At 47.7% G+C, this 12461-nt stretch overlaps 1 protein-coding gene across 2 annotated transcripts in view; it reads right to left on the bottom strand.

Moving 5' to 3' along the window:
• Positions 1–152: 152 nt before the first annotated feature.
• The window catches only part of WDTC1 (WD and tetratricopeptide repeats 1), a 32343-nt gene continuing 20034 nt past the window's right edge, over positions 153–12461 (bottom strand). For both annotated transcript variants that reach the window (XM_049820525.1, XM_049820524.1), the window contains 4 exons: positions 9353–9588; positions 8802–8970; positions 8187–8379; positions 153–8033 (listed from right to left, as the gene is read on the bottom strand). In XM_049820525.1, coding sequence (XP_049676482.1) covers positions 7836–8033; positions 8187–8379; positions 8802–8970; positions 9353–9588 — 796 coding nt within the window. In that variant the 3' untranslated portion in view covers positions 153–7835. The remainder of the gene's footprint in view (positions 8034–8186; positions 8380–8801; positions 8971–9352; positions 9589–12461) is intronic.

Raw genomic sequence — 12461 nt, 5'->3', positions numbered from 1 at the left:
AAAGTGCATAAGCAGCAGCATCAGACCCAGCCTCCCCTGAGAGAGGATGCGGTCAAGGGACTGCAAGGGGAGGAACAGCATTTACAAATGGAGAATCGGATTAGAAAAATAACAATTGCTTTATTAGGAAGTTTAATTCAAACTACACGAGAAAGCTGAAGAAGAAATATGTTTATTCCAGATTTCCACCCACCACAACACACTCGGCAAAATACAGAGTGACAACTCACTGAACTAGTGGGAAGAACAGGGAGGACATCGCTTGCCCCAGCCCAGCAAACCCAGGACAGGGACGTTCAGCCCAGCAGATGCAGGAGAGCTGCCGAGCATCCAGCCCCTACTCTCCTCTTCGCATCCTTCCATGCTTTCCTTGGAAGCTGCTCATTTCCTCCTCACACAGAGACCTTGAGCTGTGTTCCCCTTCAAGGCCTGTAGTTACCAGAGCTCTCCAGCACAGTTTGTGGCGTTATACAGCATGATGCCTAGGGGTTTTGCTAATAAAACAGTCTTGGCCCCTTCCTGCACATGGTTGGGTTCCTCCTCACACAGAGCAGAGGCAATGCAGAGCCAAGCACTCTGCTCGCAGAAGGTGCTGGCTTTTGTCATTAGCAAACCCTGTTAATGGCAAGAGCCACGTTCCCAACAGTCATCACAAACTTACAGCTTCCACATAACCACCCCACTTTTTACTGAAATTCATCTCCTTCATCAAAGACTTATCTCTATGCGTTCTGCTTTCCATTACCTGACTGCTCAATAATTAAGCTGAGTCCAGCCTTCCACATTTATCAATGTATTTTCTGTTCTGGGGACAGAACAGCACTTAACACGCTCACTGAATTTTAGACTAAGGAAGCTTCCAGCTTGAAAGCCCAGGAGATCCATAACCTCTACCGGCAGCAGAGGCACATCAGAGGGGACACCAGTTGGACGTTGCCAGTATGGCAGTAGAAAGCATTGGCTAACAGTCTAGTGCGGAGGTGGCCTACCCGCCCTCAATACACGCTAACTTGTCATATGAGTACTCAGGCTTCAACACAACTAGCTTAGTAATGCACCAAAGACTACATTTCCTTGCCTCTACCGAGCCCTCAAGAGATCATCTAATATCCCACCTTATTTCCTAGTCTAGACCATGTTTTAGGACAGCCCCTCCAAGAAGGAGGGCTGCTTCAGAGGCAGCTGGATGGAAGCAGAGCCATCAACCGAGGTGCTCATGCAGAGCAGCTCACGTCAAGCTACAGCGTGGGCATCGTCTCAGCGTGACCTGTCACTGCATCAAGAGTTGATCAAGAGCCTGAGATCATGCTCCTCGGAATCTGATGGTGAGGGAATTCACAAAATAGTCCAGTTACAAAAGAGAGAAAGCCGAGGAAATATAGACACCCTTAAGAGCAAAGCCATGCCTGGTGCTTTGGTTTCCAACAGACACTTCCTATTTTGGCACTTTGGATGGAAGATGCACACAAAGGTTGTATGTGTTTCAGTGAACACTTTGTTCAATGAAGAAAAATACTTGCATTGATTTGCTCCAGGCTAACGTAAGTATCAGAGATTGTTAAAAAATCTATGAATAGGGGCCAATGTTCGCATCAGCTAATGTGGTCCTGGCGCGTTTGTCGGATTAGGCAATGGATTTGCTCTTCCTGCTTGTGTCTCAGAGGCTGCTAAGCAGCGTATCACCAGGGACCAGCTCCCTTGGCAAAGCCACGCAGCAAGGATGACACCGACAGCCTCAGCAGGATGCATCTCCCTGCAGTGCCACCTCACACCCTCCCCTCCCGCATGGGCAGGGGGCATTTCAGACGCCCCAGTTTATTCTCTCTTAAACTAAGTGCAGGAAGGCAAACCAGCTGCTGGAGCACAGGAAGAACACCGTTTTCCCCAGGCTGGATTTAAAAAGTAAAAAAAAAAAACCAAAGAAAAAAAAAATCAATACAGCACTCCTGTACTGCACAGCTTTCTTTTGTGTTTGTCAGGCAAGCGGAAGGGCTCTCCATCCCCAATACCGCACTGGCAGAAAACGGGTGAGCTGTAGCTGACAGCAGGGTCTTCCTAGTGACAACTGGAAAGCTGCTGCTGTTCTACTGCTATTGATCTAAGCAGAATACAAAACACCTGAAGTCAGCAGGGAAAAATAGCTGCAGTTGGAAAAGAAACTGCAGGGAGGGGGACACACGGACAGGGAGGGGAGAGCAGGTAAGAAGTTCTCCATGCATAAAATTAAAGGCCGGGCTTTTTATTGCAGCTATCTTGCCTTACAAGACTAGATCGATGTACAGAGCAGGAATCCTGCCATCATTGTTTTTGCAACCTCTCATTTGACAAGAAACAAAAGGTTTCACTCCCACTTGTGCCAGCAACTTGCCATCGATGGCTCCTCTCTCCTGTTGTGAGCAAGGAGGCAGCTCTACTTCCCGTCGGCCCAAAACGTCCTCAGGACAACAATCTTTGCCTACTCACTGCAGGTGCCAATGCATCACTTGCACCCTGGAGACGCAGAGCCCTTCTGAGAGGAGAGCCTGCCCGCTCTGGGAAGAAGCAGCCCAGACTGCACACCAGTTTGTCCAAGCACACGCCACCATGGCTATAGCTGGAGCTCAGCCTGGAAGGGATTTGGTTACCTCCCCTTTCTACCCCGGCTCATCTCTGAGCCTGAAAGAAGCAGGCACCCAGCCAGCTCTTGTTCAGTAAAGCAGCTTCCTTGGGAACCTTCCCTGTTGTGACAGCTCAAACATTACAGGGACTGCCAGGACCAAACCACTCAAGGAAGAGATCCCCTCCCCCTTCTGACATTGACAACCGAGGCAGCAGCAGGCAACACCGTGTGCAGGAGTCTATTTAAAATGTCACCGAGGCACAGGCTGATGGAGGACACCAAGGCGTCCTTCCCCCACCCTGGAGGTGATGCTGGGGTGGGTTGCTTTGCGTTTTTGTTGTTCCTTTCCTGTGGTCTGTGCCTGCTGCAATCTGACAGCCTCTAATCGCTCAGCATGAACCAGAAACGTCACTCTCATCTGTATTGATGATGGTGCTACTCACAAGCGAAAGAACATACGCAGGCTCAGCCACCCACCCCAAAAGCAATGCCCCTAAGCCATCTCACCCCTCAGCTTTAACCTTCAGGTCTTTTCTGCTTCCCTGTCACTTGAAAGCTGCATTTCCTTCTCTCTCCCTCTCCAACTGACACAGTCAACCCACAGGGCAACTTTTATGTTTAAAGGAAAAGCCACCAGTTTCTCAGGGACAAGGGGCACAAGGTGGAAGCGCTCAAAGAGCCAAGTGCAGGTCACAATCATTTCTCAGCTACGAAACCCACAAAAAGGCCCACCTTTTCTCCTTGCCAGCCCCGGCGCTGGTCCCGATCAGTCTCATCTCCTGCAGCAGCAAGGCCTGAACAAGCTACGAGAAGCATAACAGGCAGAGGACTGAATTCCTCACTGCAACAACAGCAGGCAGTTTTCCGACATCCTGCTCCCATTTTGCTCAGAGACAGCAGCCATCTTGAGCCCTTTGCAGACTTGTTCCTGGCACTGTGACATCTGAGAAAAGTGATCTCATCAGTAGGGCTGTGATTGTTCTTCTCCCCACATCCCAGAGCATATCACTCCTCTCCCTCCTCAACCCAATTCCCTTACCCAAATTACAACTAAAACTCATTTCCTGGGTCCTTCTAGCCATTTCCACCCACAATTCAACCACTCAGCTTCCCCTTCCATGCTTCCTCTTTGTCCAACCATTCAGTCCAAGATCTGACCTAATTAGTTGATTGCCAATTCCAGCTGTGGATGCACATTGCTTTGTTAGAGCAGAGCTGTCTTTTAAAGCAATAATTTATATCAGACAGGATTTGAAATGAAGAGGCCTCAAAAGGCCTTCAGCTGAAAGGTGTCCAATGGGAATTTTTAAGAGAAGACTTCAAATGGATTCTGAAAATAGCAGACTGGTTTTCTAACTCTTATTTAAGGCTTGGCATTCTGCAGCTTGGAGGGCAGGAAAGTATTTGGGAGGTTTTGCTGCAGGAGCCCAGAGAAGAAAGTGAGTTTGTGATATCCTTTAGCAAGAGATCATCTCTGGGTCTAAATGTTGATGTCCAACACACCACGCTGAGTGCGAGACACTTTAAGGCAGTAAGTGCGCTGTTTCTGACAGCAGAAAGGTCTCAGAAGATCAGTCAGTAACATGGTGACTCAGGCAGCTGACCTTGGATCTGCCCCATAGCCTAAGCCACCAGGGCTCTACTTCTCAGGGCAAGAGGCTATTTACTGTTTAAGAAGAGCTAAAAGGCAAGTATGGGTTAATTTTCCCTACACAGCTTTTTGCCTCCCCCTCACTCACCTCTAACCCTTGGGTTCAGCAGGAGCTCAATGAGGATTTTATCAATTTTACTCCCCACCCTGACAAAACGTAATTCAGAGAAACTAAATCCATTACAGCACCATTCATCTTTCTGTAAGACATGTGCATCACTTCTCTCTTCTCCAGCAAGCCCCAGGCAGCTGTTCTCATCCTCACTCCAACGTTTGCAGCTTTAGCTCTAAACCAAGCCAGAGCCAGACTCTGCTCCCAAACACAGCCCCAGCCCTTGGTCCACTGATAGATCTGAGCTCCCACACCTCCACAAACTACCATCAGCACTAACTTAGTAGCTGCCACAGCTTACAAGCCATGTTTTGGGCTCCCCAGCCCCCTTCCCACTCAAGTTTACTGGGACGTCTATTCTCCAAGAAGCAGCACTGTTGAATAGACAACATCCAGCCCAACCAGGCCACCCCCCCCCCCCCCACGCTTGTCCACCTCCATAGAGGAGAAAGGTTGAACAAAGCCAGAACAGTCCCCCAAACAAAATGACACCAAGAAAGAACTAGAACAAAGAACTGTTTAATTGCTTAACCCTTTCTCTTCCAGGGACCAGAGAAACAAGTTTTCTGCTCCTTCTAATGAGGGCAGTAAGGCTTGTGTGTTACCTCCACAACTGCAGGGGCAAAGTTTACGAGATGATCGTCTTTAGTACTTGAAAAAGCGAGAAGCAATGATCACTGCAACACTAAGAGAATCCTAGAGTCTCCTAACGGAGAGCCCATTGCTAGAATACAAAAATAAAAGAGGCATCCCTGCATATCCCAGGCTAGAAAGAGTTAACCAGAAAGAGCAGGAAGAAGCTTTCCCAAAGAGGGGGTTGAAGTAAACAGCAGAGGTCAATAAAGCAACATCTTTTCCCTACTTCCCCAGCATGTTTCTTCCTTCACCAATAAATACAAATTCCTCATTAACAAGCAACAAAGCAGGTAATCTGCCCACGACAAGGGGAAAAGGGGCTAGAAGCAGAAAGATTTTTCTCTCTCCTTCTTTCCCATTATTATTTATCTTTTTTTAACCAAAGCAGCCATTAAAAAAAAGCAATCCACTGCAGAGGCAGGGAATCTTGTAGCTTTCACACTGCAACTGGCAGGTAAAAGAGCTGCACTGTCTCACAAGGGTAAAAACAACAAAAAATAGCTGCCACAGCAAAAGGTGAATGGGGAGGGAGAGGTCTGTTCTCTTCAGAGCTTTCTATCTCAGCCTCCCAGTTTAAAAATCAAAGTCTGCAGACATTGTCTACTGAAAGCTGAAAAAAAAAAAAGTTTGAGTGGGAGGAGAAGAGAGAAAAAAAAGAGGATGCGTCTAGTAGGAAAGCCTTAAGCAAAAAAAAAAAAAAAAAAAAAGAAAAAAAGGAAAAGGCCAGACCATGTCAAAAAGCCACCCAAGTGAGAAGAATTTTCTGCTGTCTCTGGGTTTTGAAGAGCATTGAGTGCCAGGGTACACCTGGGGTGTGGGAGCTTGTACACAACCAAACAGGTAAACTGAGCAAGCAGTCACATCTAATGCGCTGGTACTGCAATGAGAACAAGCAAACATGCCCTCAGCAGCCAAGTGACAATCTGTCCCAGGAGAGCTCTGCTTCAGCAGGAGAAGATGGAGCGCAAGTCTGCCATCACAGCTCAGCAGAGCACAAGGGTAGCCGGTTGTTTCTGGGCAGTGAGGGGCATACTCCCACAAGTCCGGGTTCACCAAGGCTCAGTTTCACCCACGTGTGAAAGAGCAGATGGACATCTTTGTCCAAGGGGCAGAGATCAGGTCCCAGTTAGCTCCACTGCGATAACAGGGGGAGTGTGGGGGATCTCTCTATGCAGGGAACAGTGTCCTTGGAGAGATGCTGCCAGCTACGAGACTGTGACCTCTCTCCCTCCTGCACAAGGCTCACTCATCTCATAAAGACTGTTCTGGAAGGGAGATGAAGCCAGTTACCTTGATCAGCCAGCACTGCGCAGTCTCTCTCATCAATGCCTGGCAGCCAGAAGCAGCCAGAGAAGGAAAGGGAGGCCTCTCATCTTTCCACAGCAGGAACAGGAAGACCAGGGATTGCACCACATGGAAGAACAGCCCTAATGCAGCATACACACATGCGCACACACTCCCAGACACACATCTCACACCCCTGGGACCAAGGCTAGCATGTTCAGACCTTCAGCAGTAAGAGATACGAGACAGCGCAGAGCAGTTAGGATCTCCAGGGGCTCTTTGGTCTTAGTTGATAGTCCTAGAAAAAACAACCTCTTCGGATTCGGTTGTAGCACAGCTGTGTAAGATCTATTTGATATTTAGCATTTGGCAACTGCAAGAGGGAAAAACAGGGCTGCATGTTACATGAGAGGGGAAGGGATGGAAGTACAGTGCTGCATTTCTAGCTGTACTCTGGGCTTTGCACCCAGAGTCAGTGTGTGGAGAGTGGGAAGAGGAACGAGGGTTCCTGAGAGGACCACTAATCCATCAGATGTTATACCAACAATGAGGCAAAGAAGGCCCACCTTGGCCAAGACAGAGCAGCTGACTGCACAAAAATACTGCTTCCTAAAAGCTCAAAACTTTAGTTGCAACTTATAACATGGTGGCAACATTCTCAGCTCCAACACAGGTGACTTAGAGAGCAGAAGGTGAATAGAGCTACACACATTCTGGGAAATGGAGAGAGAAGCTCTGGAAGAGTGCTGTTACCAGCCCCTTTCCTCAGTAGCTTTAGCTACGTGAGCCCTAGGTCTCTGATCAAACCTGCTCCCATTGCTGTCACCTTTCTCCATGGGTTCACAGACCACAGAAGAAAGTATCAGAGCTTGGGCAAGCACATCCTGCCCTGTTGAGCTGCACATACTTAGTGCCTTCACTGATTGATCAACTAAGACAGATGCCCAGGGACAAGACAGGCAATATCCAGTCCTTAATACAACACAGCTACATCTGGTGACAACGTGTTAAGAGATGGAAGCCAGAAGAAAGATGTTATGGGACAAAACAGGTGTTTCATGGCCAACAACCCTAAACCAGGGGCCTCTAGACAGACTGGTAGCACAAAAGCAGAGTCAAGCTTTCAAGACCAAGATCACTGCAGTAAATTCATTTCATAACCCCTGCCCTAGGTTTGTATTTTATTCAGGAATTTAACATCCCCTCTCCAAATGCATGAATGCAGGCAACATCCCTCTACACCAGATCATACAGCAGCTCTGGAAAAAATTCACCAGCTTACTCTGCTTACAGACAACTCAAAGACCCCTGTTGGGACTAAATTCCACTAAAGGCAAACCTCGGACTGCACTGACATGCTGCTCAGTAGCGTGACGGGAGAAGGAGGAGGTGGTGACGATGTTTTAAAGAGACGGCCGCTCCTGCCCCTGCCAGCTTGTCCTACTCTGTGCATAGTGCGAAACAGTGCAGTCATTCATCAGAGAAAGTTCAGGACCAAGGAAACTAGGTTCCCTTTCAGCCAAACAATTAGAGGAAGGAGAGGCAGTTCTGTTTTAGCTGGGCCGGCACTGGACTTGCCCCTCCGAGCTGTCTTCATCATCTGAGCCTCCAGCCCCACCACTGGTCAGTCCTGTAATCCGGTACCCCATGTTCAGCAACATCACCTCCAGTGGGTCTGCATTCATTCGTCTCTGGTTAGCTTGGGAAGCACCTTCCATGTCTACTACCACGCGCCCATTAAGGTTTTCACTCTGCAAGACAAGAAGGCAGATAACTCAGCAAGGCAGTACTAGGACCAAACAGGGGCTGTTACTGCTGCTGCAACTTTCAAGAGATCCCAACAGGAAAGACCAGCTGAGTGAGTTACATCTCACGACAAGACAGTCTTTTACTGTGGCTCTTACCTCTGGCCTAGGATTCCACAGTCGTACAACTGGGTCAATGCCGCTGGTAGCCAGGAAGCAGTAACTGGGATGAGGCTGGAGACAGTTCACAATCGACTCATCTCCTTGTAGCACTCTAACAAGGTTGGTGGTTTCTTTCTCCCAGATGAAGAAGGAGCCGTCATCTGACCCACTGACTATGTACTGTGCATTGCTAGGGTGAGAGGAGCAGAGACTGGAGATCACAGCTCAGAGTCAAAGCTAGTCTCTAGCAGACATGAGAATCTCAGTTGGCTTCTATAATCAGTAGGCTGCCACCCCTCACGCTTATGGATCCAGATAAAGCTTTCTGTGTTGGCTCCCTCCATCCCCAGGATTCATGTTTTCAATCCCAAATGGCTTTTCTGAAATGCTAGCCCAACCGGGTCCTCTGTGGATCTGCTACTGAACCAGCTATTCATGCAGCCACACAAGGAGGAGGGTTTCCGTCATCTTTTTCAACCCTGAAAACCAGTGTCAGCATCATTTTATGAACAGTCACATGGGGCTATGCATGAGGCTTTATCCAATGGAAGAAAGCATTCTGCTGCTGCTCACACTCCTGTCCTGCATCCCTATTACGCTCTGCCAACATACCTGCCAAAGAAATTGGCCTCTTTGATGTCTGTAGTAGTGTTACAGTGGCCACAATATCGGAATTTGTAGTCGTAGCTGCGCTCCCTCAGCACCATCTCATCCTCTGAGATGGAATCCTTGCGGCCTGTGGCTCGCAGCCGGATGGGGCCACCTCCTTTCTTGTCTTCAGCTGGAAAGACAACATATTTCCCTCATCACAATTTGGAGAGGAACATGTTCTCAGCAAACAGAAAGCACTCTAGGAAACCCCAACAGCTTTAGAGAAGAGTTAAGGACAATTCCAGTAGGGAGCAGGGCTTAGAAGCACAAGCTTCCTTCCAGATTATCTCCTGGGTACATCAGACTCCTTTTACCATACTCTTGCTCAAGAGCAAACCAGGACTAGGCACAAGGAAAGAACATGCCTAGGCCAGTTTTTGTGCACAGTAACAATCAATCTCTCTCAGAAATTAGAGCTTTACTTTAGAGGGGCAGTTTAAGGAGAAAATTCCTTGTCTGATCATTAGATTTTAGTATAACCTTAAAGAATCACACCAAACACTGGCACTCACCATTATCGCTCTTGGAGAAGAGGGCTGCATTGATGTCTCTGTCTAGTGCATCGCAGGCACTGCTATGTGCTTGTTCTGGGAACTTCCCTTTAAAGTCATCCAGACACTCCAGTGCTTCTGCCACGTACTTGAGTTCAAAGAGACAGCGGGCAAGTCGGAAATGGGCCTTCAGGTGGCATGGATTCAAGGATATGGCCTTCAAGCAGTCTCTTAAAGCATCATAATGGTCCCCATCCCTGAAGAAAAGGGAGTGGTGGATTAGATAGCCCAAGCAGAAACAGTACACATTTTCCACTGCTGTTTCCCAGCCCTTGTTTCACTCCAAAGCTGCTTGTTTCCAGCTCTCTTTATGCAAGCAGACACCCCACAAGCTCATGTACTAATAGCATTTGCTGTTTCCCAGGGGCACCATCTGACCAAGCCCAGCTTCTTGAATGCACCTCCACACATATACAGGCAGCCCTGTAATGTGACCACACAGGGAAGCCCAGCAAGTCTTGACCTGCCATTTTAAATCCGACAGAGCAGAGCTCCCTGATAGAACACATTTAGGGAAGTCCTTTGAAGATGGAGGATGCACAAGCCCTCTGGCCAAGCAGACACAAGGCCTCTCCTGCAAGGCGAGCAGGGTCTCCTCGGAACACAGCAGCTCACGCGTGCCCCTTTGTGGACACACAGCGTGGCAGCATGTTTCCCTGCCCACAGTCACAGCCACTTGTAGCCCTCAAGAAGGAGCTACAGAACCACCACACTTCATAGCCCTGATGGACAAATATCTAAAGCAGCAGTCTTTTCTCACCTTTATAAGAAAAACCTTTAAGTTTTAGAAATAAGCATTATAGCAGACTGGTATCATAATGGATATTTATATCCTATTTACAGTTACTGGAGACTATGCTTGATTTCCCTAAGCTCCATGGCTGTGCAACAAGAATGCCTCCTGTTTGTGCTCTGGAAGCAGGAGAGACTTGACAAGCCTTGCATACTGGTATTCAGTTCAGACTGACAGAGGCTGAGAAGTCAGCCAGGACTGACACGCCTGGTGTACCATCATCAAGCCTAAACTGTTCAGAGGCACCACAATGTGCCTTAAGAGAGTGCTGAGTCTCCATGTGACAGCTAGTAATAATAAAAAAAGAATAATAATAATAATGTTTCACACCTGTAAACCTATGTGCACTGCACCTACCAAAGTCTGAAACAGCCCCAAGGGGAAGGGGGTGAATTGCCCTGTACCTTCCACAGGGTGACAGTTGTAGATCATGTGGAGCCTTTGTCAGAGAAGAGGTGCTCCTGTGTCTCTACTCATTAAGGGAAGATCCAGATCTTTGGGTTACATGCTAAGCAGCGCTTATTCAGTGCCACAAGCATGTTCTGCAAACCATTCATCCTATTGCTCCCTCCCATCTAGGAGGATATTGGCCACATATTACAGCTTGCTAGCACAGTACAGAAGGTGGAGTGCCTTGTGCATGAGATCTGCAGCAGAGCAGAAGAAACATGGTTCTTGAGGCTGTCTTTGCAGCACTGTGTCTGTGTCAATCCAGGAGGCTGGATGCACAGCATCAGGCCACTTTTATTCAAAGAAAGAGGGAATGCAAGTTACCTGTTATGATGACAGATGGGTATCTTGCATTTTCAGAGCTGATTGGGCTATTAGCTGCTTTGCCACCCTCAAAAATCCTTCACCCTCAACTACCAGCGTCAGACAGCCCAATAGACTGGTGTGAAAATGTAAACATTGAGATGTAAAGCAGGCACTGACTTCTCCCATTGTTACAGGTTTGACTCAGCTTGTACAAAAATGGTCTAACTAGAAATCAGCTAAGTACTGTCAACATAGACTGCTAAAAGCAATCTGGAGAGTGAGGCAGTTGGCTCTTATGAGCAAATTTTAAAAGGACAGCCTTAGAAGTGCTGCTGAGTATGAGTAGCATCTTAAGGGAGATAAGCAAGGGGAGGCTAGGAAATCACAGACCTTCCTTTTTTCTAGAGCTCTCTGTTACTCAGAGAACAAGGCCAAAGCAAGACCTGCAGTATTCTGCAGGGTGGCCGATAGCTGTTCTTGCTCCGAACGTGAAGACACACAATGGTTCAGTGGGGGTCACTGTCCAACTGCTTCATCCTCCTTCTCAGTGACATCCCAGCCACCTTCTACCATACACCAGTAGCTGTTTCTAGCAGAAAAGTACCCTGTCTTTTCTGCACCTGAGAAGATATCAGCTCAGTACTATTTAAATTCTAATCATTGCATGCCACAGAAACCCACTGTGCATATATTTTCACATCTTCCTGCTACCGAAAACTGTAGCAAAGCACTAGCTGACACACAGAAAGGTTCAGATCTGCCAACATCCTTCGGGAAAAACGATTCCTATAAGAAAAATGTCATTCATGAGATCAGCACTCAGTTTCTGTCTTCCATTCCTTAATTCCAACCTATTGTTCTTCTCTCTCTGAACACTGAGGTCTTTTTGAGGCAGCTCCCAAATCTCTGCTATTGCAAAACAGCCAGTAGGCCAGTTACCAACAGTCACAACAACTGCTGGCTGCTCTTTATCTTGGCAAGAAGATAGGAGAATTCATACTGGGGATTTCAGCAGGGAGAGGAGAAGGATATCCTCACAAAGCAAATGTAGATGAAGGACCACAGCTATTTTAAATATGTTAATGGCAAGTCATGCTACTCAGTCTTACTCTGCTCAAGGGGACAGATACTGAAATAACTCAGCTGTATCTTGCAGATGCAGCTCTGGCTATTGGTCAGAGAAGACATTACCTACTGCAGAGGCTACAGCACATTTTGCAACAATCAAGCAGAACCTCCCCCAGACTCTGAGGCACCAGTTGCCACCTCCCCAGATCCCTCAGAGAGGTTTGTTTCCAGTCAAGGGGAATGTGGGTTAGCTGGGGTGACATGGGAACCACCAGGTCATGTCTGACTATCTGCAGTACTAGTTACTTGGATAAAAGCAACCAAAGCAACTCCAGGCAGTCCTACAATCTTATACCATGAGATATTAAGTTATAAAGCACAGTAACCATTACCTCATCTGCTGACAGCAGATTTAGAGCCATACTCTAATGCAGATCAGAATTACCCAAAGAA

The sequence above is a fragment of the Accipiter gentilis genome, chromosome 17 (genome assembly GCF_929443795.1).
Source record: "Accipiter gentilis chromosome 17, bAccGen1.1, whole genome shotgun sequence".
In the NCBI taxonomy this organism is placed as follows: Eukaryota; Metazoa; Chordata; class Aves; order Accipitriformes; family Accipitridae; genus Astur; species Astur gentilis.
The sequence above is the reverse complement of the archived record's forward strand: the minus strand, read 5'-3'. Positions and strand labels throughout refer to the sequence as shown.